Source organism: Athene noctua, chromosome 7 (assembly GCF_965140245.1).
Source record: "Athene noctua chromosome 7, bAthNoc1.hap1.1, whole genome shotgun sequence".
Taxonomy (NCBI): domain Eukaryota; kingdom Metazoa; phylum Chordata; class Aves; order Strigiformes; family Strigidae; genus Athene; species Athene noctua.
The window spans coordinates 21,414,315-21,438,862 of NC_134043.1; the positions used below are offsets into that span (position 1 = coordinate 21,414,315).

Below are 24,548 nucleotides of genomic sequence, written 5' to 3' on the forward strand. Positions count from 1 at the left end.
ACATAAAACACTTTATATCAAAACATATAAACATTTTAACATACAAGTAATTGTATATATGTAATGTCACAAAGGCATTGTTCAAATGAACATGATCAGAAAATGTTTATAATTACAAGACAGCTAAAAATATGGTCCAACAGATGAACAGAAAAAGTGAAGATTACCTTTCCATGTTCATAAAATCATAGGCTGTTAACCTTCTCTAAACTTGAACAGTCTCTATGCTTAATAGTTCAGTTAACAATAATAAAAACCTACAAAGCATGCAGGTTATGCCACAGAAGTAGCACAGAAAATACCAAAGATGTAAGAAGGAGAAAGAAAACATGTTGGGGTTGCCCTCCACCATGCTGTGACTTGAGTCATGGGACTCAGTTTACAGAGTGGCTTTGCATGTTTCCACTACATTGCAATGGATGGGGAAAAATATATTGTAGCTGAGTAGCATGCAGGCCAATCAATCTCAGAAGTGATCATATATGTATGATTTGTTTAGGTAACCTGTGTAAACATGCTGACACGTTGCTCTGCCTGGTTACAAAGCACCAGATCTGCATTCTTGACTGATCCAGCTTGATTTTACTCCTGTGAGAAGTAAGAATGGTATGTAATGAAGTTAAAACACGGTACCCTTTAGGCTGGTTGAGTTCTGGAAACAGCAGAAGTATGGATTCCTACTTATTAAAGATGTGTTTTCTAGGTATGTCACACATTTGCATTTATAGCTGTTGATTAGAGCTTTAACCATATCCTAAGACATACTGAAAGAGATAAAACTAGCAGGATATTGAAGCTCACAGATTTATATCGGACTTGGGCCTGAACTTAAAAAAATCCCCACAAAAACCCAAACCCCTCCTTCCCCCTCCCTCCCAAAAACTTCCAAACTGAAAAGATTGATACACCCACACTATGTATATTACAGCTTTAAGCATCCTCTAAATGCTACTAATTAGACCTTTAAAATAACAGAAATTTATTTTCCCTTGCATTTAATTTTCAGTTATTCCTGCTCTTCACTAGAATCTAAATATGTTATGTAGGATACACTTTCAGAAAGAAGTCATGGGCAAAATAAAACAAATCAATCATACAGGTCAAACATGAAAACTTCTGGGTAAATAATTTTTCCCAGCATTTTAACTTCATGACTTAAAAAAAAAAGTTTCAGTTATTTTAAATTGCATTATGGGTTGTAACAGTTATATAGCAATGTAAAAATGAAAACCCATGCCTAGCAATAAACCTGTCACCTCCTCAAGTACCTCACATCTATCTTCTATTAGTGTTGTGGTATAAACCTCACTTCTCACCAATGATTTCTCAAAGGCTCATCAAATAATGTATAGCTATCTAACAACTCCAACATAAACTGTTCCCATTTAATGGGAAAGTCTGAAGGACAGAAATGAAATAATCTACAAAATGAAAGACAATTTCCTTACTGACTATGAAATAGTGTATATGAAATGGTTTTTTGTTGTTAGTTTACGTATCTCCTATGGTTGTCTTTCAACTATGCCAATCCTTCCTTAGCCACTTTTCCAAATTTGAGTGGGTAAAAATTATTATTAGATAATAGTATCTTATAAAAAACTAAGGCTTATGTTTAATCTTGAATATCAGAGGTCAGAATGCATAATTTTGTTAACCAATTCTTAAATTTAAAATAGTGAATAATGAGGCATCTTAAATTGCTGGATAACTTCCAGGTAAGGGCTAGATTTAACACAGTTATCAGAGCAAGAGCAAACTAACTGGGTTCATCAGATAATACTTCCATGAATCCAAGTTTTATTAAAACACACTAAGAAGGCCAGTATCCTTTGCTCAGACTAATAATACGTAAAAGATTTAGCAGCTGTTCAGTAGACATTATAGCTTCCTTACAAAGCACAGTTAATACTTTAAAACAAGTTATGAATATTGTCTTCTCAACTGAGAGGTCAACATAATATATGGAGCAACAGAACCTCCAAAAAGTACATGGAGCAAATCAAGTGTCAGGAAACGAGCTGCTGAAATAAAAAATGAGTGTAATACTACTGAACACTGCACTCTATGATAAAAGAAACACCTAAAGAGTCACCTTATTACACCTTTCAAATTTAATTTTAAGTTTAATTTAACTACACTTTGCTAGAACAAACTTTCTTTCTAAAATTTGGAAAGAATATGGGCAAATTCATTGCCAGTTCAAACCAACCAAAAACATAAAAGCCCACAATCAATCAAACAAACAAAAAAACCCAACCAAAACAATCCAGACAAAGCAATCCAGGCTGGAGTATAGCTGTCTGCATAAGAGTGACACCCCATCATACTCTTGTGTCTTCAGTTGCTAAGGGAGTTGATACCAGGCACAGTATCAGTGGAGCCACTGCATAGCAATCTGAATTTTCAGAGTCTCTCGGGATCCTGCTGAATTCCATGATTTTGCTTTCCCCCTCAGGCTGTAGCTGCTGACAAATGACTACTTTCCTAAAGCTGATCCAGTTTTAGGTCAGGCAGCTGTCTTTGAAGTGACTGGTTCAAGACTCCCACCAACAAGCAAGAAACTAGTATTTTTTCATTCAGTAATTCTATTTTTTCTCATAATTTTTACTTGACCTTATAATACTGACATTGTTCCCTTGGCTTTCCCCCATCACGTTTACTTCAGAACTCAAAAACTGTTGTTATTGCTCTCATTAGCCTGAGTTAGAACCTCTGTTAGATTATCCAGTACAAATGATGTTGATTTCTGTAGAACTCAGTGAGCTTTAAAAATCAAATGCAAAGGTATTAATAATCTTTATTAATATCTCCTCTAATCTTTTAAAATAGCAGTTTATTTTCATCCTTACTTCATGGAAATATGATTATATTAGAAAAAAGTCTTTTGTCTCTGCTTATTCTGTACATATATACTAGCTTGGCTATCCCATTAAAAATTTAGAAAAGCTTGTTTTTCAAAACCCTTTTATAAATGGGTTTTATATACAGTTCTGCCTGGATTTCCTACTCTTTGTAGCCCCACTTTTCCACTTCAGTTTATTCACTCTCAGTACAGTCCAACAATCTCAAATCACATTTGTTTTCTAAGCAGGAAGAGCCATACTATGAAAGAACACAATCAGTATAATTCATTCATACATAATATAAAATATTTAAATTTTACCTCCTTGCTTTCCTCCAAATCTGAGTCACTGCTAAACTCTTCTGTATTTAGATGTTCAAAATCAGATTCTCCAACAGCTATTGGTACTGTAACAGTAAGGCTTGGGTTGTTTATGAATGATGTGTAATCACTGCCACCTATAACAGTGGCCATTCCGTTCTCATTTTTGTGATAATTTGCATCTATCCTTATTTCAGCGATGGTACAGTTGGAAATGCAATGGTCTCTCTTATCATTCAACTGATCAGTTGCTGGTTTTTGATTTGCAACAGCTGTTTTCCCCCTACAACAGTTTTGGACACATTCACCTGCTTTTTTCTTCACATGATCTATTCCCTTCTGAATTCTTGTAACAGCAATCTGTAAGTTATTCATTTCATTATCATCCTCTGTAGGAGAAAGGCTGTCTGAACTAAATGAACTCAGCAGCAAGGCCAGAAAAAGGTTCAATACCTAAAAATAGAAAAAAAAAAAAAAAGACAATACAACTGAATTTTCTCACTTAATTTTTCATTCACATGCTTCTTCTATCACCCATTATGAATTTAGGCTTCACAAGTTTTCCTTTGCTGTATACGATTCTGGAAATTACACAGTAAGTAAAGTGTAATGCAGTTTAAGCACAACACCTGTCCTACACTCCAGTGCAGGTGGTTTCGCATTGCTGTATGACTATGAAGACACTTGTAAATTCTGTTAATGCTCATGATTGTAGAAGGTCAGAAATTAATGATTCTTTGGTACTGACTGAACAGTCCAAAATATTTACTTCTCTGGCACAGGGCAGCACTCTGCAACAGAAGACATAGCTGATCTGTGCAGAAAACATCTTTCTTAAATTCTGGTTCAAACTCAGACAAATATTGCATGTGACATAAAACTGTAAAGCGCATCCTGCCTCCTAACCCCCAAGTCATCCTCTTCCCATGGCAAGACAAAACATAGAACAAATACCAGTTATACAAGCCCAGAGTTTACCAGAAGCTCAGATGGTACTAAGATAGCCAAAGAAGCAGAGTACCAGCTCTTAAAGCCTTCAGATCAGCTGTTCCATGCAGCTTTGAAGACAACAGGGTAAAAATTATGTGTTGGGAACACAAAAAGACAACTGGATAAGAGAGGCCTGAACATACATCAGGGATTGTCTACTCGTAAGGAGTTCTACTAGAGCTATCATATAAAATCATAATATATGGTAAATACTGTGGAAAAATTCACAGAGATGGATACTTCATTCCACAAAGTTCTATCTCATGGTTTAGAAAACTATTTAAGGAGGATGTTTTGTTTGGTCAAACAATTTCACAGTTGTTTCCTTTATAAGACAACAGATTTGTAGAAAATCGTGGAGCAAGCAGCTGTGCTACCATTAGCGATGCATTATTGGTTTAAATATAATTAGCTTATTCCTGTTAGAAATTTTATTCCTAAAGAATGCCTCCAGTATGGCTAATTTAAAATCTCTTTTGCTACTGACAGTTGCCTAAAGAAAAGATGTTGAATAACAGACAAAGACTCAGTAGGAATGAGAAAAACAGCACAAAAGGCAGAGCAATGAAGACCTCAAATACTGGTGAGTTTTAAAAGACAAATTTATACACAGTAATGTAAAAACTGGTACAGTTCTGATGCTTTCATCTGAAAGAGAAGAAGGTATATAATACAGACCACTTTAAAAGTGTCTGTAAAAAGCACTTAAGAAACAAGAAGCAAAAAGGTGAAGAGGTGAAGGAAAGCATGAAGTATTTGTACCTGTTTTTTTCTGCAGAACTGCTGCCTTCCAATTCAAGTTTCTTTACCCCATTTGTGTAAAAAGCTGGCTGTCCAGCAAGCAAGGCTCAAAATGGCTTAAATTTCAGAGTCTAAGAATGTTAAGTGGTCTTTTAGACAGGAGAGAGCAGAAAAAGTAAGAAAACCGACAACCCTGCTATGTGTGAATGGAAGTGATGCCTCAATGAATTAGATAGAAAAGGCCCCACTATGTTCTCTTCTGCAAACAGCAAACTACCATCCTAGGAGCATTACACTTGGGGTGCCTTTGCTTTTCTATCTCTCTTTCTCTGTAACCAGGAGTAGTCCACAAAAACATTAACACAGAATGCTTCTCTCTGTCACCCATATCCTCTAAATTTCACTCCAGACCCCTGAGGGTACCCATCCTACAAGCTAAAGATTCTATATAGGATCAAAAATCTAACAAACAGGAGACTATTTCAGAACCCATACTTGTAGCAAATTCAAAATCATAAAAAGCATATTTAAATAACACATTTAATAAGGCTTAAAATCTTCTTTACTGGTTCTGTTACCATTCTTTCTCTAAATGAATTCTCAAATTCTTTTGGCTACATACCACTAGGTTTCCAATCACCATGACCAGCATGAAGACCGTAAGGCACATTGGTTGGCCTGCAACCTCCATGCAGTCCCACATCGTTTCTATCCATTCTCCACACAGCACTCGAAACACAATCAAGAAAGAGTGGAAAAAGTCATTCATGTGCCAGCGTGGAAGTTTGCAGTCGCTAGAGATCTTGCAGACACATTCCTTGTAGCTCTTCCCAAACAGCTGCATCCCAACCACAGCGAAAATGAACACAATGATGGCCAGCACCAGGGTCAGATTCCCCAGAGCCCCCACTGAGTTGCCAATAATTTTTATCAGCATATTTAGTGTTGGCCAAGATTTTGCCAATTTGAAAACTCGCAACTGAAAAACAAACAGAAAAAAAGACATTATTTGCAGTACTTACAAAACTGCTACAGAAATAAACAGATTATGAACCAGTGACTTTCAGCAGTAACAAAAAGAAGAAACTTCGACATGATTCCAACAACTGTAACTTACACAGAAACAGGAGTTTCATAAAATCCACACTTTTAAATCTTAATAAACATTTGACTTTGCTCATTTTTGTGTAGCATATCTGTATTCTTTTCTACATTAAAGAAACTGCACACCGGTTGAATTTGTTCAGGTAGTGAATTCTGAACATGGCAAATATCTCAACCATTTTGTGCAGAAACGATTTTTTTTTTTTTTTAAAGAAAAAAAAGCTCAGTAGGATTCTACTGAAGGAAAATAAAAGATTCTGAAATCCTCAAAGATGGGGTCTTCCAAAAGAATATTGCTTCCAACAAATTAAAAAAGGATCAGACAGACCCATGGTCAGGATGTAAAACCCAAACACAAGCCATAAGTCCAACATTTCAACTAATGAAGGGGAAAAAGTATAATTCATATTCTTTCTTACTCATAAACCACCCAAAATAAAAAAGGTATTAAATACTGTTTTCAGATAAAAGAAAAATGGAAATGCAAAATGGAAAGAGATCATAGGGAAAGAATGTCTCATGGTTTCTCATTTTTAAAATAAATATATTTTTCTAATAAAGTAAAGCACTCCTTTTTTTATTGGGTGGAAAAGAAAAATCAATTTTTTTAAAAAAATTTATAATTCCCACATTTTAAACACCATTTCTGGTCCTCTTGCAATTTCCAGGTATGAAAGTAGACAGAAGACTACAAATACGTTATTTATCTCTCTCAGTATGCACTAGATAGACTGTACTTTTCACTGTGCTACACCTATCCATGTTAAAACAATTACAATAAAATTATTTTTCTTCCTCTTGAAAAAATACTTAGTTGCTTCTGAACCATAAAACAGTACATAGTATTCAGTGATAACATAATTTTGTAAAACATGCTTGCAGATATCCTGTAACATTTAGCCAAAAATATACATATTACTGTCTTATTACATGAGCAAAGTTAAAATACAAACATGATGCACTAATTAATGTAGATATATTATTATCACTAATTTATTTACCAATCTGAATGATCGAAGAACAGATAATCCATCCACATTTGACAGAAAAAGCTCCACCAAACTAAGGATAACTATAAAACTATCGAAAATATTCCAGCCAACTTGGAAATAATAAAAAGGATGCATGGCAATTATCTTAAGAACCATTTCTGCTGCAAAAATTCCAGTAAAAACCTGAAAGAAGAATGTTTATTGTTACTTTATAGATGAGTATGAATAAGTTGAACCAGCAGATAACAACTTACATAAGAAGTAACAACACTCTTACAGCATGATGTCAGTAAAGAAAATGATCACAAGCTGAACCTCACAGAGAAGTGGCAACATCAGAATATTCTGTAGCATAACTATTAACTTTAGTTAAACCCAAAATACATTTAGTGACTAGTGAAGAATACAACAATTCCTAATGGGCCTCCTGTTTGCCTCTCATATCTGCCGTCCATCTAAAACTTTCCTCAGCAAGGTAACAGTTGATCTTGCCACAGATGGAAGCTGCTTTAACAAAGGTGTGAGGAAAAAGGTCAACGTGCTATTAAATGAAGTCTTCATGAGAACTCACAGATACAGTAAGCATCTCTTTTCTCTCTAGCTGCCAAAAAGAAAGGCCAATTATGTTGAGGCTCATGTTTCAAGTAAAACCCCTTTCTTCCTCTGAAGCTTTCTGAAGAAGGCTACCACCTCTGAAACAAATTCACTGTATTTACTGTAGATCTATGCCCAGCTCTATGAAGATCTATGCCCAGATCTATGTAGATCAGCATCTACAGAATTACATAAATTATCTTCTACAAAAAAGATGAATGAACTTAAAAAAAATCAGAAGCATCTGACAAACCTTAAAAGATAGTGATACACAGTTTAAACAGCAAGAAATCAACTGCTGAAACTACACCTGTTTTATAGCGGCATTTTAGCTGACTGGGAGGAAACACGAATTCTTATCAGCATGAAGGAACACTTCTACTCACATAGCTCAAAATTAATTAATATTAAGCTACTTCATGACATGAAAGGTAAAAATGGTTGTGTTTTCTGGGTAAAGCACAGAGGCATGATCACAAGACAACCCTCTGCAACAGCTATTGATCCTAACCTATTCATCTTCCCTGTCTTTGTCCTCAAATACATCCTGAATCTGTTTTAAAGAGCACCATGACATGATTCTCTTCCATGTAAATAATCTCTAACTCCAGGTTAAAATTAAAACATTGAATGATATCTGTATTGGCTAAAAAAACTAGCATACAATTTAAACGTTGACACATTAATAACTCTGGACTTAAACCTGAATATATTCCCAACACATACTAGAATTTAATATATTCTGATTATCAAATTGTTTTATTATTTTGCTACATTATAATCACCAGAATTACTACTTACATAAGCACAGGTTAAGAAGTATAGCAGATAACGTTATCTGTATTATTGCCATTATAAAATAAAACAATTACCCCAAATCCAACCTACAGACTGTGTCCGCTAGGGAACAAAACCCAACTGCGTCAACACAGAATGTAAGTCGCACATTCTTTGCTTTCCAAACTGTTATGGACCAATCAAAGCAGCATTCTTCATGGAAATACAAAAATAACAGTGCCAATAATAATCCAAAATAAAACCCAACTCTTGTGTTGTCAATGATACTTACAGTAGAAAGGATCTAATTTGGCTTCTACTGATTTTGTAATACTAAACAAAAACAAGTGAGATTTCTTTTGGTTTTATGTCATTCAAACTGGTTGTTGAAAACCCCATTTGCGTAAATTTTTATATAGAAATCAAACTCTTACATACAATATATCTCAAATAGCATTTTTAGACTATTTTTAATACAATTAAGATTTAAGTTATTTTATGGGATGATAATAAAAATAATAAAAGTAATTCTATTTCAAAGAGAAAACAGGTTCCAACTATATCAAATTATATAGTTTGATGGACTTACCTGATTACCTATTTTAAGTACATTATTGAACTCATCAGTCATTGGATAATGTTCCATGGCCATAAACAGTGTGTTTAAAATTATGCAAACAGTGATAGCCAGATCAACAAATGGATCCATTACAATAAATTCAACTACATTCTTTACTTTTAACCAGGGCTCCCAACAATTCCAAATTAAGAAAGTGTGGGCAAACTTATACCAGCAAGGTGGACATTTTTGTCTGGATTCTTCAAGTTCTGGGAAAAAAAGAAATGTATAGTGAACAACTTTTGTAGAAAGAAAAGATAAATTTTTATCTGCTTTTTCAGGTTTTAATCTTTATCCCTAGAATCATTAAAGATCTTTGGAGGAACCTCCTCAGATTTCCATGAACTGAAATTATTGTTGCTGACTGAAAAGGTTTTAGAGGACTAAAAATAAAAAGAGTTTTGAGGTAGTAATTGAAAAAGTTGTCTATTTTTAATATCATACAATCCTGTTTTAAAAAAGCCATTATTTAAGCTTGCATTTTGGGATAGTTTTCTCAGTAGAACTTACAACTTCACAGTCCTCTCAAATTTCTAAATATTTCTTTTTGGAAAAAAATAAGATTAAATTTCACCATAAATATGTTTCTGAAAACTAGTCAAGCTTATTCAAGAATTTCACTAGTAATTTCAGTGTTTCAAATAATTCTACTAATATTTTCTTTCTCCTTATTAAGTAAGGCCTTGCCTTTAATTTTCTGTAACATTTTTACAGTATACTTAGTGAAAAATCTATCACAAGGTAAACATGAATATCATTGCTAAACATGAATAACTACTATAAACCACATCCATTTATCTATTTTAATTAGAACATGTTTCTTAGTTTAGCCTGCTTATCAGATTCCTTCATTTCTTTTTTCACTGTGCATATGCACTTTTGTTCTATTATTCAGTTTATGTGTTTGCAATGGCTACATATTTTTTGCCTTCTGTATTTGCACTGTGATATAATACCTTCAAGCAAGTCTAAGACTATGTCAAGAAAGTTCATGCATCTGCAGTTATAACACACCTTCCATTGTATTTGTGATAATGCCAGCTATACTCATGGCTCTTTGCCTTAAGCTGGGATCCTCCAGCAACTCCACTGGTATTTGATATGAACTTGTACGCCTCTTTTTAATTTCTATTTCTGTAGTAGTGCTCTAAAAAAAAAAAAAGAAAAAAAAAGAGCATAAATTAAATTCAACTTTATAAATACTACAAAACAGGTATCAGAAAGACTTCGGTTTCAATGAATTCACAATACATGAAGTTTTGTATTTAAGTGCTGTTACATCAGATTTTTTTTCCATTATACATATAATATAAGCCTAGTATTTTTTTAAACTGCTATTTTTGTGTTATACTTCTGAATACTGTTAATACTTATAAAATACTAAAACAAGATTTTGATATTAAGTTCCCAGATTACTACGGCATTTTAGTTAACTACTATTAACTCCACATTAGACATAGCCAAGGAAACTTGGCTGCAGCATTAGAATCGGAAAAATTCTCAGTTCCATGATTTCTCTACCAATATTTAACTTTTAAACTAGTTCAGTCACAAAATACTTATAGTAAGTGATTTATACTAGGAAGTTTTCTGCAACAACAATTATTCTCTAAATGTAATTTTTATAGATTGGTCTTGATCTCTATACCCATTCAAAATATTTTACATTTCATAGCTATCATCTCTGATTTATTTTATGAATTTCAACTAAAGAAACAAAATAAGTCCAACTTAATTGACCCCAAAAAATAGTATTTTTTTAAAAGTATTTTATGAAAAACATTGAAAGCTGTGTTACATCATTGAACAGACCTCAATTACAAAGAAGTTTTGAATGCATGAGCATGACTAGATTTTTTTTCAGTAAATTAAATAATTGCATGAAAATTAATGTCTAAGCAACTTCAAAAAGATTGTAACTGTAAGGAGTCTGGTTGATAACTACAAGGAATCTGGCTCATGTACTTTCAGATGCTGTGACCCAAATAAAAAAATTTTTTTCAATAAAAGAGGGTTTCTACGAAAAATAAAAATGCAACAGATCCCTCTGCTCCATTCCTAAAGCAGACTGAGGGAAAAAGGAAAACTGTCCAGAGGGAGAAATTGATGAATCTGCATGTATTTTTTTTTTTTTTAATTATATCCTGATCCTAGGCAGTGAGAAAGTCAGATCATCTCTGAGACCCAGGAGAAAAAGAAGGCCTTCAGAGCTTCTAAAATGTCAACATAATCTTAAAGGCTATGCTACATTTGCACAATACCCAATATATGGATGGGGAACAAAGCAGAACCAGCAGGTTACTGACAGAGAATTAGGAAATACATTTAAAGGGAGGCTAAAAGCATAAAGAAAGATGAAAATTCAAACCAACATAATAATATGCAGAATGTGTAGAAAGCTGAGCACCCTATTTTGGATTCTAAAACAGATTTAGCAATGGAACATCACTAATTTGATTCACAATGCAGGTGCATGCATATCCTTGCTCTGCAGGTATATAAAAACCTGCTACTTTGTTCTCTTTCATTTTCATGCTTCAGCCTCTCACTTTTGAGTGAAATCACCATAAACCCATTTCATTACAGTAAGATATGCAAAAGCATTCAGAACTTCTTGACCATTTTCAAAGCATTTCATTCCATTAAAACACTGCCAGGTGCAATAAAGAAGGGTCATTAGACCTGGAGTAATTTAAAACTTTCTTACATTGTCATCAGTTGTTGGTTTATCTATTATCACCTCTGGCAGAAGCTGTCCAGTAGGTGACAACAGACCTGGTGGTCCGTCCACTAAGGAAACCACCCCATTGCAATCCACAGTGCTGTGCATCTTCCCATTCACTGGAAACAGCCTTCTTGACGATCTGCTGGCCTGACTAATGTTACTACTGCGCCGTTCACCATGTCTGCGTGGCAAAAAGAGAGAGCCTCTTCTGCTCCCATTATCCTCAAATGTGCTGTGTTCATCATCAGCAAAGTCATTTTCAGATCCTATCTCTCTTCCGTATTCTCTAAAACTGAAAAGACTTGTTCTGCTACTACGTCTGGGAGAAAACAGGGAGCCACGAACGCTCAGTAAAGACTGCAAAGGAAACATAAACAAAATAACCAGCTGAAGATTTTAAATGTACATAATGCAGGTCTATATATTTTAAAAATAGTAATTTACATTCCCCAGAAATCTGCCAGCATTATTTTTAATACAGTGCCTTAGGCAAATTTCAGACGTGCACTAGAGATGAAAGTCATCTGAATGGGTAAATTTACAGCATACCTAAAACAATTATCAGAGAGAAAAAAAATGAACATGCATAAGGCCAGAGTATTTTTTATTTCTGTATTAAAGAGAAAAATAAGACTTCTAGAAATTCTAATGATCTACATAGATCATGCATTATGTTAAAAGATATTAATACCCTTAGTCCTCTACACTGATATAATACACTTAAATTTTCCATTTATGATTTAGAAAGGGATTCTTATTTCAAATTAACTAGGAAAATGCAATGCTGCTGTGCATGATAAGACCCACTGGATCCTCAAAACACTTGTTTAGGTCCCATCCAGAAAATAATACCAACAGTAAGTTGGTATTTAAAAACAACGCAACATTATTTTTCCTTAGTCATGTTACGTTGCAAAGATGTAGTGAAGTTTGTTGGATATTACAGTTATCCCACAAAATTACAACTGAACTATTCACAGTACCTGGTGGGGTGATATGAATGGCTTCCCATAAGCAAGTCTGCTCCCATCAAAAGAAAAACGGAAACCTTTCCTTTTGATACTTCCATCTGATTCAGATTTTGGAAGCTTTTCATCCTTCATGTCCTCCTCTTCTCCAGAGAGCTCCCTCTGCCTTCTTTTCTTCCGTCTATTTCTCCTTTCTTTGGCACTTTTTGAGCTAAGCTTGGATGCTTCTGAAGAACTATCTGAGCGTCCACCAGTCCCACTTTCACCACTGTACTCAGTCATCTCTGCTGCAGCTGCTGCTATTGCCTGCCACAGCAATTATTTAACATGATGCTTTACAAATTACACCATTTTTTAAAGAAAGCTATAGTCCTTGTTCCTAAGATTTATATAAAATTACTTCTAGATCTGTGACAAATGCCTACATAGATTTGTGCAAAACTTCAAATGTAATTCTTTCATATGAGTTACAATAAAAGGTCAGTTACAAAAGTTGCCATTCAAATGGAATTCTACTTTGTGTACATATCATGGAGTCAGTCTGCATTGTGTAGAGCATTCTGCCACAAAGTTCATTAGAAAATACTTGAAAATTGATAAATTTATTAATTATAGTGAATGCAATTGCAAACAAAAGAGGTAAACAGAGTCATACTTCAGTCTGTATTAATTTAGTAAAACAATTTTAACTGTTATTCTAAGTAACAGCTTCCTTAAGCTGCTTTTAGGAGAAAACTTTGTGGTATTGATTCCTGTCTTTCACTGGTGGTAATACAAGTAGCAAAAATTAGTCAGAAATTTATGGATAAAAATATTTTAAACTTTAGTCAAGGCTTGACAAGTATTTCACAAGTATTATAATTATTTCTAAGATGAGAATTTGAAAAAACATCAGGACAGGTTACTAGATATTACCCCTTGATAAGAAATATTTATTTCAAAACTATTATTCTGACTTGGGGAGTACTTTTTGTACTTTTGAGGAGTTCAGAAATTTATTACTGTTTAGACATTTAAAAAAGCAATAGCCATTGAGAAAGCAGTACAAAATACTTGCGAGGTATGTAAAAGAACAACTTTTTCTTAATGTTAATTCAATTATTGGTTTTGTTTTGAATGAATAGCATGCAAAAGGAATACACTAAAGCTCAAACTCTTGTTAGAAAATACCTGAGCTTCTTCTTGCTGCTTCCTCAGCTGTTCAAGCATCTGTTGCAAGTCTGCCTCCCTCTGTTCTGCTTCAACCATAGTTGCTTGATTTTGTTCTTCATAGGCCATGGCAACCACAGCCAAAATCAAGTTAATCAAATAGAAGGAACCCAGAAAAATGACCAGAACAAAAAATATCATGTATGTTTTGCCAACAGCTCGTAGTGTCTATAGGAGAAAAAGAGAAATGATCCATCTGGCGAAGACATGCATCAGTTCTGCATTCATAAGCATTTACTGAATTTGAAAAGTGCAAAAATCAATAGAGTTGTTCTTCCTCTGTAATAAGATTATATAAGCTTTCGGAATTACAAAATAATCAAAATAAACGGAGCATTCATGTATGTGAAAAACTTGTTTAAGGATCACTCTGAGACAAACCTCTTTTAATGCCTAATAACCTTGAAAAGGATGTGAGATCAGAGTAATTAATGTAAATCGCGCATCTTGGGTTGGATGCTTAGTATGCTTACCATGTATTAGCATGCTTTCCCCGTAAAATAACCAAAAGAATTAAAGACGACAATTTATTAAATAATTGAACAGCAATATTTATTATAATAAACAAATTTTCACACACCTTTTAATGAAAAGCTATGGTTAGAAAATTTCTATCAAGACATGCGTTCTTGGTTATCAAAAATAGGATTCGAAGTACAGAAATGAAGATTCAGACTTTGCTGTCAAAGAGTATTTTTACAATTTAAACTAAATATTAAAATTTATTAAAATATCTTATAATTAGGCACAAATGAAATATATGCTGTAAAAATTAAATAAATGATCAAATAAACCTCATGTGCCTTTAGAAATCATGTGAGATTCTGTACAAAGTGCCCATGTCTGGTTAATTCCGTAGCTGAATTTGCTTCATTTCATAAATACTGTTCATTTTCAATTGCTAAAAATAACAATGGTATGTAATACAAATATGAATGGCCTTTCCATGTTTGATTGGGGGCCAGTAAGACACTAACCACAATTTTTACTATACACTCACCAGCCGATATAGATTTTCCCAGTAGTCCTGTGTCATCAGTCGAAAGAGTGACAAGAAAGCCCAACTGAATGTGTCAAAGCTAGTATATCCATAGTTGGGGTTTCTACCAGCTTTTACACAGACAAACTCTTCTGGACATTTACTGGGAAGAAAAAAAAAGAAAATAAAAAAACTCATAAAGCGATGCATATAAAAAGATCATATAACACTAAAATTGTTTTTAAATTATTGTACCTTGAGCTTCTAATGAAGGCTCATTAGATCTAATCTGTGAAGGGGGCTGCTGTTTGTGGCTTACAACATTTTAAAAATTAGTGAGGAAATCAAAAGTGTTCTTCAAAAAAAGCCAGAAAAGAACAAGCAAGTAAATGAAAATCTTTTTTTCCTACCTTCTTTCATCATTATACACAAAATAAACCTTTTTCCCAACACTTTTTGTATTGGCTCTTCAGATACTTCTTCAATAGAAACAATATATTTACTTAATACAGACATTCCCTAAGGTGCATACTTCCATGCAATACAAAAAAAAAAACCAAACAAAAAAATGTCAGTATATATATTTTATGATTAATTTTGTCTGTCAGCAGGGTTGGCATACCAGATTTCTTGGTTTCTTCGGGTTTGTGAATTAGTGAAGTTAATTTAACAAATTCTACCAACTCCTCAACAGCAAATAATCATCATAGTGGTACTTTTATCTCCTGAAACTGTACATATCAGTTTTGAGAGTAGATGATCCAATCTTGACATCAACTGTAGGCACACTGTTTCAGTTATGATTCCATTCTGCCTCCAAAACCTCTATAGAAAAACACTATAAAGATGTCTTTTCATATATGTGCATGTATATTTGATGTGTATGTACACACACAAAATTATCTGGTAGTTGCTTACATATATATATACAAGATGTTTACAAAAAAAGATTTAAGTGTATCTTTTAAAGACATAACCAACCAAATCCAAGAGATGGACTGATACATCATTAGAATATAGAATTCTGTGATTTTATTACAAAGAATTGTCACAAAGAGCGAGCAAGACGGTGTTATGTATGCAGTCCACAGACAGAAGAATCCTGAAGATGTCTTTCCAAAAGTTGGTCGTAAGACCCAGTGCCCAATGTCTATTTTAGAGATGAGAAATGGCATGAAACCCATGAAGTATATTCTTAAGTAATTGATAATGCAGTATCTACCTGCTGAAATGGAATTTCCTAGTTACATAAGTTTTAAAAATAAATTTACAGTGAAGTATTTTATTTAACAGCTTTACTTATTCAAGTGTTTACTTACTATGAACCATGACCACATACTATTGTGAATTTAGGTAGCTAAATTAACTTCTTAAGTTTAGAGTGGCTTTTTTTACATTTTGTTTAGACAAGTAGTATATAATTTTCAGTGTACCTTACCCTGCATCTGAGCTATTGCCACAAAGCAGATAATCCTTTTCTCCTTCTATGCGATAGAAATGACCTAGAAAAAAAGAAGTGACGTGATTATAAATGGAAGGAGATTTTGGTGGGGGGTTTTTTTGTGAGTATGAACCCATGTTCAAGTTATCATGATTTGAATGTTCATAATCTCTCATTCATGTTTTCCCAATAATGGGTTCAAATATTGGCATATCCATACTGGTAAGTAATGTTGCAAAATTAAAGAATAAATAAAATCTCAATGTAAAAATAAAATCCTAGAACAATGGTTAGAACAATATAAATTGCATATTCTCTTCTTGATACATAGCAAACACTGAATATCCTTCCAAAATCTGATGTTCCATAAATGAAAGAAAGCACAAAGCTCAAAAATCATTCTCTTATTCAGTATGTAGACTGTAATAAGACAATTAAAGCATATCTTATTTCAAACGGAACTATTTACAATAGCTGGCTAACAGTTTTGAAATCAGAGCAACATTACTAGCACATCCTGTAACTGAAAAGATGAAGGTAACATTTAAAAGGATGGATTCACCAATGACAATAAACAACTTCACAGAATTTTTCTTTTAATTATAAGATGGTAGCCTTCAGAGATAAAGGAATACATTTTTTTATTAATGATTAACAACTGTGCTGGCCTTAAAAAAAAAAAAACAAACTAATAAAAAGTACAAATAGAAAGATGATAACAAATTGGGGAAGAAGTTGATATGAGTGAGAGCAAAGCCCATTCAGAGAGATGTAGGCAGGCTGGAGGAATGGGCTGACAGGAGACACAGACACATGCAGAGCTGTGTACCTGGGAAGGAAGAGCCCCTTGCAGTAAGCTGGGAGCTGAATGGCTGGGGAGTAGCTCTGCAGAAAAGGCCCAGGGCTCTTGGCAGACAGACAGCAAGCTGAAGTGTGCCCTGGCAGCCAGGTGCAAGCCAGCAGTGTGCCCTGGCAGCCACTAAGGGCAGCAGCCTCCTGGGCTGCATGAACAGAGGCACAGCTAGCAGAGTGAGGGAGGTGACTATCCCCCTTGGCTCACTGCTCATGAGACTGTACCTAGAGTATTGTGTCCAGGTTTGCCCCCCCCCACCCTCCCCAAGAAAGACATTGATAAAGTTGAGCAAGTTCAGCAGAGGGTCACCAAGGTCATGAGGGGCCGGGAACATTCACCCTGTGAGGAGAGGCTGAGAGACCTGGCCTTCTTCAGCCTGGAGAAAGGAAGGTTGTGTGGTGAGTTGATAGAAAGCATCCAGCAACTACAAGGAAGTTATCAAGGGGATAGAACCAGGTTCTTCTCACTGGTGTGTAGCACAATGACAGACAATGGGCATAATTTGAAATTTGAGGTTCTGACTGGATATAAGGAGAAACTTTTCATTGTGAGGATAGCCAGGCACATCTGGAAAAGAGATCTGGAGAAAATTTTTATCTCAGTTAAACTAATCTTCTGACATCCTCAATGTACCTTTCAAACTGACAGAGGCTTTGGTTTTTCACGGGGTAAAAAACTAGTGTAGTATTTAAATAGAAACAGCCCATGGGATGAAGAATCTGTGAAGATAGGAGGATTCTAAACTGAAAATAAAAACTAGTGATGCCAAAATCCAACCATTCAAGAACAGTACTTATACAGTGTTAGAAAAACTACAATCCTATTACTACCACAATAACTTTAGAACCAGCCAAAGCTCTGAATGTTTAGATACTGATCTAAATACCAGGTGCCAGTGCTTTGACATGTGGATACAAGATCTGTGCATGTATTTTATAACAGTGAATCTGGCCTTGTTCCTTAATAAATAAAAATGTACAGACATTAAGAAAAGTCACTAGAGGGTATCACACTTGGTCACAGCTGACCAGCATATGATATGCTGAAAAAAATATTAGTAGGATCTACTACTGAGCCTACTAAAATTATAATGCATCTGACACAAATTATTAAGAACAGGTTATACAAGAAAGGAAGAATACAAACACAACTGGATGGAACTGCATCAGCAGAGACTTCCAGCAATGTCAACAGTTGTAGCATAGGAAGCAACTGATATTCTGGAAGATTTTAGTTCTAGATTGCTACTTAGTGGGAAACGGAAATAGAGAAATCTATATAGGGTATTTGAAAAGAGAATTCACAAGTGTTCTACAGCATATAAACTATCAGCCAAAATTGCCCAAAAAGCACTATCACTACTCCATTTTCACATCCCTTCTTAAGCAAATAAACTCGCTAAAATGATAGATTTCATAGAAAATGCAACTACGGTCACAGAATTTCCAGAATTTTATTAATTCGGAAGTATAGAAAGAAAATCTGAAAATACAGGAAACAGCAGAGAACTTTAATGTTCATTTTTAAGTAAGGAAGAAAATATGACTCATCAAAACTCAGCCTACAACAACTGCGTTTTCTTTTACTTTTAGGTCAGTGAGGAGGAAAACTAGTATCCATTATTTTTCCAATTTTATTTTACTTAAATACACTACTTTTACAATTAATTACTAAGCAATATCCTGTGAATCCACATCTAGGACAAACCCACACATAAAAATGAATTAAATTTTTGGCAATTAAAAGCTGTTATACTATATCTCATGGTTCATTGCATATTACAGCTTTATTGGTGCTATCACAAATACAAAAATAAATACCTGTGTATTTCTGAATCAGCCTGAATGTTATCACTTTAGTCTACAGAGATTAAGACTGTTGCAAAATATGTAGATAAAGATGTCTTTGTCAGCCCCCTTAGCAACAACAATAGGTCATACAGATGGGTACCATCTCCTTCCATACCAGAATCTCTACTTGCTTATCGAGTTCTTTATTTCACAGAGACCAATTGATTGCTTACCTCTACCTAATAATAAAAGTACATCTTAGTTAGGAAATCTCTGATATTTATCTAGTGCTTCTCTGTTTTATTTATAACCTGAAGATACAAGGAGAGTCTACGAGAACCGGCTTTATCCAGCCTTGAGAAGGCCAAGGCGTGTGTGGAAGGATCTTCATGCTACCTACAAGCATAACATGAAAGACTGTCATGAAGATGAAGCCTGACTCTTCTTAGAGGTACACACTGGAATGATAAAAGGCAACTAGCAAAATTTGTGGATGGGAAATTCTGAACTGATATTTATAAAAGTTAATGTGAGATTGGTCAAACACTGGAACAGGCTGACCAGAGAGGCTGTAGTATCTCAATCCTTGAAAATAATAAAAACTAGACTGGACATGGCATTGAGCACTTTGCTCTACCTGGACCTGCAGCTGATCAGCAGTTGGCCTGGACAACTGTGGACATTCTGTCCAACCTGCATGATTCTGTGACTCTAAAACCAACCTAAACCTATAAATACGTTTCTAAGTGCAGTTAATAGAAAAAGCAAACATGTCAGCATGAGTCTGAGATCCAATACATAAAAATCCTTACTCTTTTGTCACCCTTTTTAATGATTTTTATCTTTAGCCTATAGTATGAAACAATAATCTTGTATGTGTGCGTTCATACACAAAAATTTTAGCAAGTTACAATAGTATTTCTTACTTTCATTCTCAATGTATGCTGTCCAGTCAAACACTGTACCATTGAAGTATGGAGCTAGGTATTTTTCAAAAGATGTTGAGTTTTTTGATGGCCATAACAAGCATTTATTCTTCAAATTGCCCATGAACAGCTGCAGTCCTATTAGTGCAAATACACTCAGGCAAAACACAGTCAAAATCATTACATCTGAGAGCTTCTTCACAGACTGAATTAAGGCTCCAACAATAGTCTTCAAGCCTGCAAACAGAAAGATTTTTATTACACATTGCATTTTAGCTTAGGTAAATATTTAATGTGAAATACTCCAACACAATATTAAATATCATGCACAGCTTCACAAAAACAGTTTCAAAATATTTTCCAAAGCAAAAGGTACCAATAAATCTCATCATTCCTGACAAATTAATTTGAAAATATGAATGAGAATGAATGGTACACATTCCATAGCACCTGCTCTTCAAATGAAGAAGTAACTTTTTATTCATGCTCTCTATACATGTAAACTACATGTAAAGAAAATTGTTAATTTTATTTTCTTCTTGATGCCTCTTGCTCCAAACCTTTGCCAGTATTCTATTCCAATACACAATATATTGGTTCTGTAACAGCAAACAAAACCAGAACACAACTGCATTGTAATAGAAATTTTAATGATTGCATTCTGTTGCAACCTATTCAAGTAGAGGTGGGGTTTGGTGAAGATAGGCATCTTAAGGTAATAAATACATCATGCAATACCCATGCTATACTTTATTATCTTATTCCTTTGACAGGGATTCAACTTTTACAACAGATTGAAATTTTCAATCCCAAATGTCTTCAATAAATAGTATCATTCACATTAGTAAGAGAAAAATAAAAATAATTAATCTTGATCCTTAACATGGGAGAGAAAATTTGACATCATGAAATGGAAATACACAGGCTATGTAATTCAATTTCTCATGCAAGAATGTATTAAACTCTGAGGCTGAGTGTTTTAGAGAATTAAGAAGGGCATCAAATTGAAGTTAAGATTAAAACCTGGATGCTTCTGTTAAAAATATGAGTTCAGCTTCTGTGGAATTTCAGTCAGCCTCAGTGTTTAACCTAGCTCTCACCTGGAATGACTGATATTGTTTTCAAAGCTCGGAGAACTCTGAATGTTCTCAACGCTGAGACATTGCCCAGGTCCACAAACTCTGTCACATATCTGTAGTAAGGGATTCCACACACAAACACAATGACAGCACACACAAAATTAAACAGAGGTGATGTAGAGCGCCTACCATTTTACACAGTTACTTCTTACCTGGAATTACAGAAATAGTTTTCAAAGCTCTCAATACTCTGAAAGTTCGAAGAGCTGAAACATTGCCTAGGTTTACAAATTCTGTTATATACCTGTAGGATTAAATCACAGTTATTCAGAATTAAGGTAGAGTGTATACTACTTACCTGGAACTGTATTCCAGACTATATTTTTTGGAAGGGGCAACTTTAAATTAAAGACTTGCATTCCTATTTTCCTGTTTCAATTAAGTTTTCCCTAAGAAACACACCCTTAACTCATTGCCATTAAATGCAAATTAAAAATGAAATGGATGTCCCTGATTTTCTTCTTCAAATACTATTTAAAATTGATTGTTCAGTGGTAACTTCTCTTTTGTACTGTGAAATAGTCCACTAATTTTGCTGTGTGCTACATTAGTGTAAAATATTAAAATGGAAAAACTTGAAACACAATTCAACTACAATTAATTTTAAATGAGCTAAAATAACTCAGACAAATCGTTACAGGTTCAAAAAAGTTCTAACTGATATTTTACTTAAAAGAAATTATATACTTACGCAAAGGAAATGACAACAAAATCAAGCCAGTTCCAGGGGTCACGAAGACAAGTAAAATCGTTTATGCAGAAACCTCTTGCAAGGATTTTTACCAGAAATTCAAAAGTATAAATTCCAGTGAAAGTATACCTGTGAGAAAACATCCATGCAAAAGTTAAAATATTGTCGTTCAGTAATACAACACCACAGGCATAAAGGAAAATCACCCAAAACCAGTGAGGAGTACATGTACTGTAATAGCAGTTACAAACTCACATAAACCATGACTGTTTTCCCACCATTCTTCTGCAAGATAACTGGATTTATTTATTTTACCTGAACATATTTTAGCAGTTTCTGGCATAAAAGATTTTGAAAGTTCAGCACAAATAATAATAATCATGACTAACATGAAGAAAATACTTTTGCTCAAATAAAAAGTTGCCACGTCAGAGATAAAATCCATGAGTAAGTGATAAAGTTACTTGATGGCTGACTAGGTAGACTTAAGAAATGTCAAAAAATTCAGCAGAGAAATACTTTCTTTCAAGAGGGTTTGTGGCCCATTTTAAAATTTTGTTAAACAAAATGAAGGTGCTTTACAGGGGCTATACATAAGCATCTTCTACACTAAAAAGGAGTAGCTTCAGGTTGAATGCTATTTTCTTCCTTTTTTCATTTTTTAAAATAAAAATGCTGAAGGAACAGCTCGAGGAAGAATGCATACTTGCACAAACATTCTGAACAAGTGTATTAATTTGTGTTCTTCAGAGAAAAAGTTTATCAATATCACAGCCTCTTTCCTTCTTCGAGCTTGCAGGTCTGTGCTGCTGAGAGTTGCAGCTAGGACTAAACTCCAGGCTAGAAACAGGAGAATACTGGCATTACATACGAGAGCAAGTAAAACTACATGGTCTAGCTCTTAAGTTAGCTTTCTGTTTTTAAATCACTTAAAAAATTACTAGCTAATTTAAGTATACTTACTCTACATTTTTTGTCCATTCTGGAAGGTTAGTCCATGTCATAAATACACAGTTTGTCAAAATAGTGAGCATAATGAGCATGCTGAACAATGTTGACTGTAGTTAAGGAACATACTCTTTTTTAAATGCTGAATTTGCATCACACAAAACATGAGGAATTGACGAGGCTATAGAATACTGACAACATATGACACAAATCAGTTTACTATCACTAGCATCATCATAAATAATGCAAAGATGTTTCACAATAATGATGACTATACCACTAAGTCTAATCTAGGCATCCCTGCTGTGCATCTCTTCTGAATTTCATCAGAGGATTAAAGTGACAAATCTTAGCTCCAATTCATTTTGAGAGAAAGAATTAAGGGTAGGAAGACATTTAAACACTAAACATTTAAACCAAAAAACCCAGTGTTATTAAATATTAAAAAAGACCAGTAATAATTTTTAACAAACCACTTGAAAAGGATATGAATGAACCAAAATCTTAATAGCTATTCTTCTAATAATATTGAAAGGAGATAAAAGGTACAAGGCAGGTGTGGCACTGAACCTGAAGATTGTCTTCCCTTTATTCAATACTATAAATGTCTTTAAAACAAAAATAAAACAAGAGGGGGAGAACAGGAGATAGGAAATTAGGGATACATGTTGGCAATCTTACCATAAGTAAGAGGCTGCACTTACACAGATCTAAGTAGCCCAATTTATTTTCAGTAGAATTATACAAGCAAATATCAGATTCCAGCTTTTCACATGAGCAAAGAAAACCAAATGCCATACATTCTTTGTCTCTGTGCTCTTAAACAAAACATTTCAGCATTTTCCAGGATATAATTAAAAATGTGTCATTTTTAACATTTAAAATTAATCCAGCTATATTGCTAGCACTTCAGATCAAAGCTGGCAAATGCAAAACAAAGCATCTAACTAACTATTTCTGGACATTCATGAGCAACTATTTAACCATTTCAGCACTTTAAAACTGCTTGAGGTGAGACATTCTTGGGTTTTAAAGGCTTTACTGCCTTTATTGCCTGTGCAGTCATCACTAGTACCATTTATGCAACCATTTTTGATTTTGACTAGGAGACACAATGAAAATATCATCTAATGAAATCTTAATTCAATCGACATCTTATGATTATTCTCCCAAAAGGCTAATATCTGGAAATAAGCAGGTTTTCTAATTATATTCTACTGTAAAAGAAATAGATCATTTGACAGTAGCCTTCATGAAGTTGAAACAACAAAAACTAAAATAACTAAAAAACCTACATCTGATTATTAGTCTTCAACATTTTGTACTAGGAAAAACCACTGCTTTAAGTTAGTTGCTTCTTACTGAGATAATATAGCTCACTGGTCACTTACTTATATGCAAGATACTAACCTGTTGATTATCCAGTACTTCATTTCAAAAACCTGTTCTATGTTTTTAATTCAACAAACATTTTATTGACTATGCACAATAACCTTTTGCTGCTTATTTTCTACTGCCTTCTTAATGTAAACTCAATTTTGCTTTCATTCTGAACATCATTCCACTTCTCATGCCTACAGAAAAATATTTTTCCTTCATCTGTACTTGCCAAAGTCATCACCCTTGATCCTTTCTCCTTTTTTTAACATTATATCTATAAAAGAAACAAAGTCACATTACAGTATGTATATATAAATTTTGATTTTGTCCTCAGGCCTAGTACACAGTTTTAGTCTTTACATTCAGTCTCATGTGAGAAGTGAATGTGGGGCTATTCACATGAATGTTATTTTTATACTGTTTTGCTGAACTGATACCAAGCCACAAATCCTCTTTTACATTAAACAAAACCACAGCATTTATATAAAATTTCTGGGAAAACTGTGCATTTGTGCAGAT

At 34.1% G+C, this 24,548-nt stretch overlaps 1 protein-coding gene and 1 long non-coding RNA gene across 2 annotated transcripts in view; one reads left to right on the top strand and one right to left on the bottom strand.

Moving 5' to 3' along the window:
• LOC141962302 (sodium channel protein type 2 subunit alpha-like) overlaps window positions 1-24,548 on the bottom strand; it is a 76,492-nt gene that overhangs the window by 23,768 nt on the left and 28,176 nt on the right. Inside the window, exons 3-17 of the mRNA XM_074910268.1 lie at window positions 23,139-23,257; window positions 22,665-22,754; window positions 21,702-21,830; window positions 21,163-21,254; window positions 19,872-20,108; window positions 16,300-16,363; window positions 14,883-15,024; window positions 13,844-14,050; window positions 12,689-12,979; window positions 11,688-12,062; window positions 9,995-10,127; window positions 8,951-9,189; window positions 7,000-7,173; window positions 5,517-5,873; window positions 3,164-3,616 (exon numbers count right to left, since the gene is read on the bottom strand). Coding sequence (XP_074766369.1) covers window positions 3,164-3,616; window positions 5,517-5,873; window positions 7,000-7,173; window positions 8,951-9,189; window positions 9,995-10,127; window positions 11,688-12,062; window positions 12,689-12,979; window positions 13,844-14,050; window positions 14,883-15,024; window positions 16,300-16,363; window positions 19,872-20,108; window positions 21,163-21,254; window positions 21,702-21,830; window positions 22,665-22,754; window positions 23,139-23,257 — 3,102 coding nt within the window. The remainder of the gene's footprint in view (window positions 1-3,163; window positions 3,617-5,516; window positions 5,874-6,999; window positions 7,174-8,950; window positions 9,190-9,994; window positions 10,128-11,687; window positions 12,063-12,688; window positions 12,980-13,843; window positions 14,051-14,882; window positions 15,025-16,299; window positions 16,364-19,871; window positions 20,109-21,162; window positions 21,255-21,701; window positions 21,831-22,664; window positions 22,755-23,138; window positions 23,258-24,548) is intronic.
• Window positions 500-19,789, top strand: LOC141962304 (uncharacterized). The gene is made up of 3 exons (XR_012633911.1): window positions 500-606; window positions 4,643-4,736; window positions 19,263-19,789. It is a non-coding gene; the product is annotated as an uncharacterized LOC141962304 (long non-coding RNA).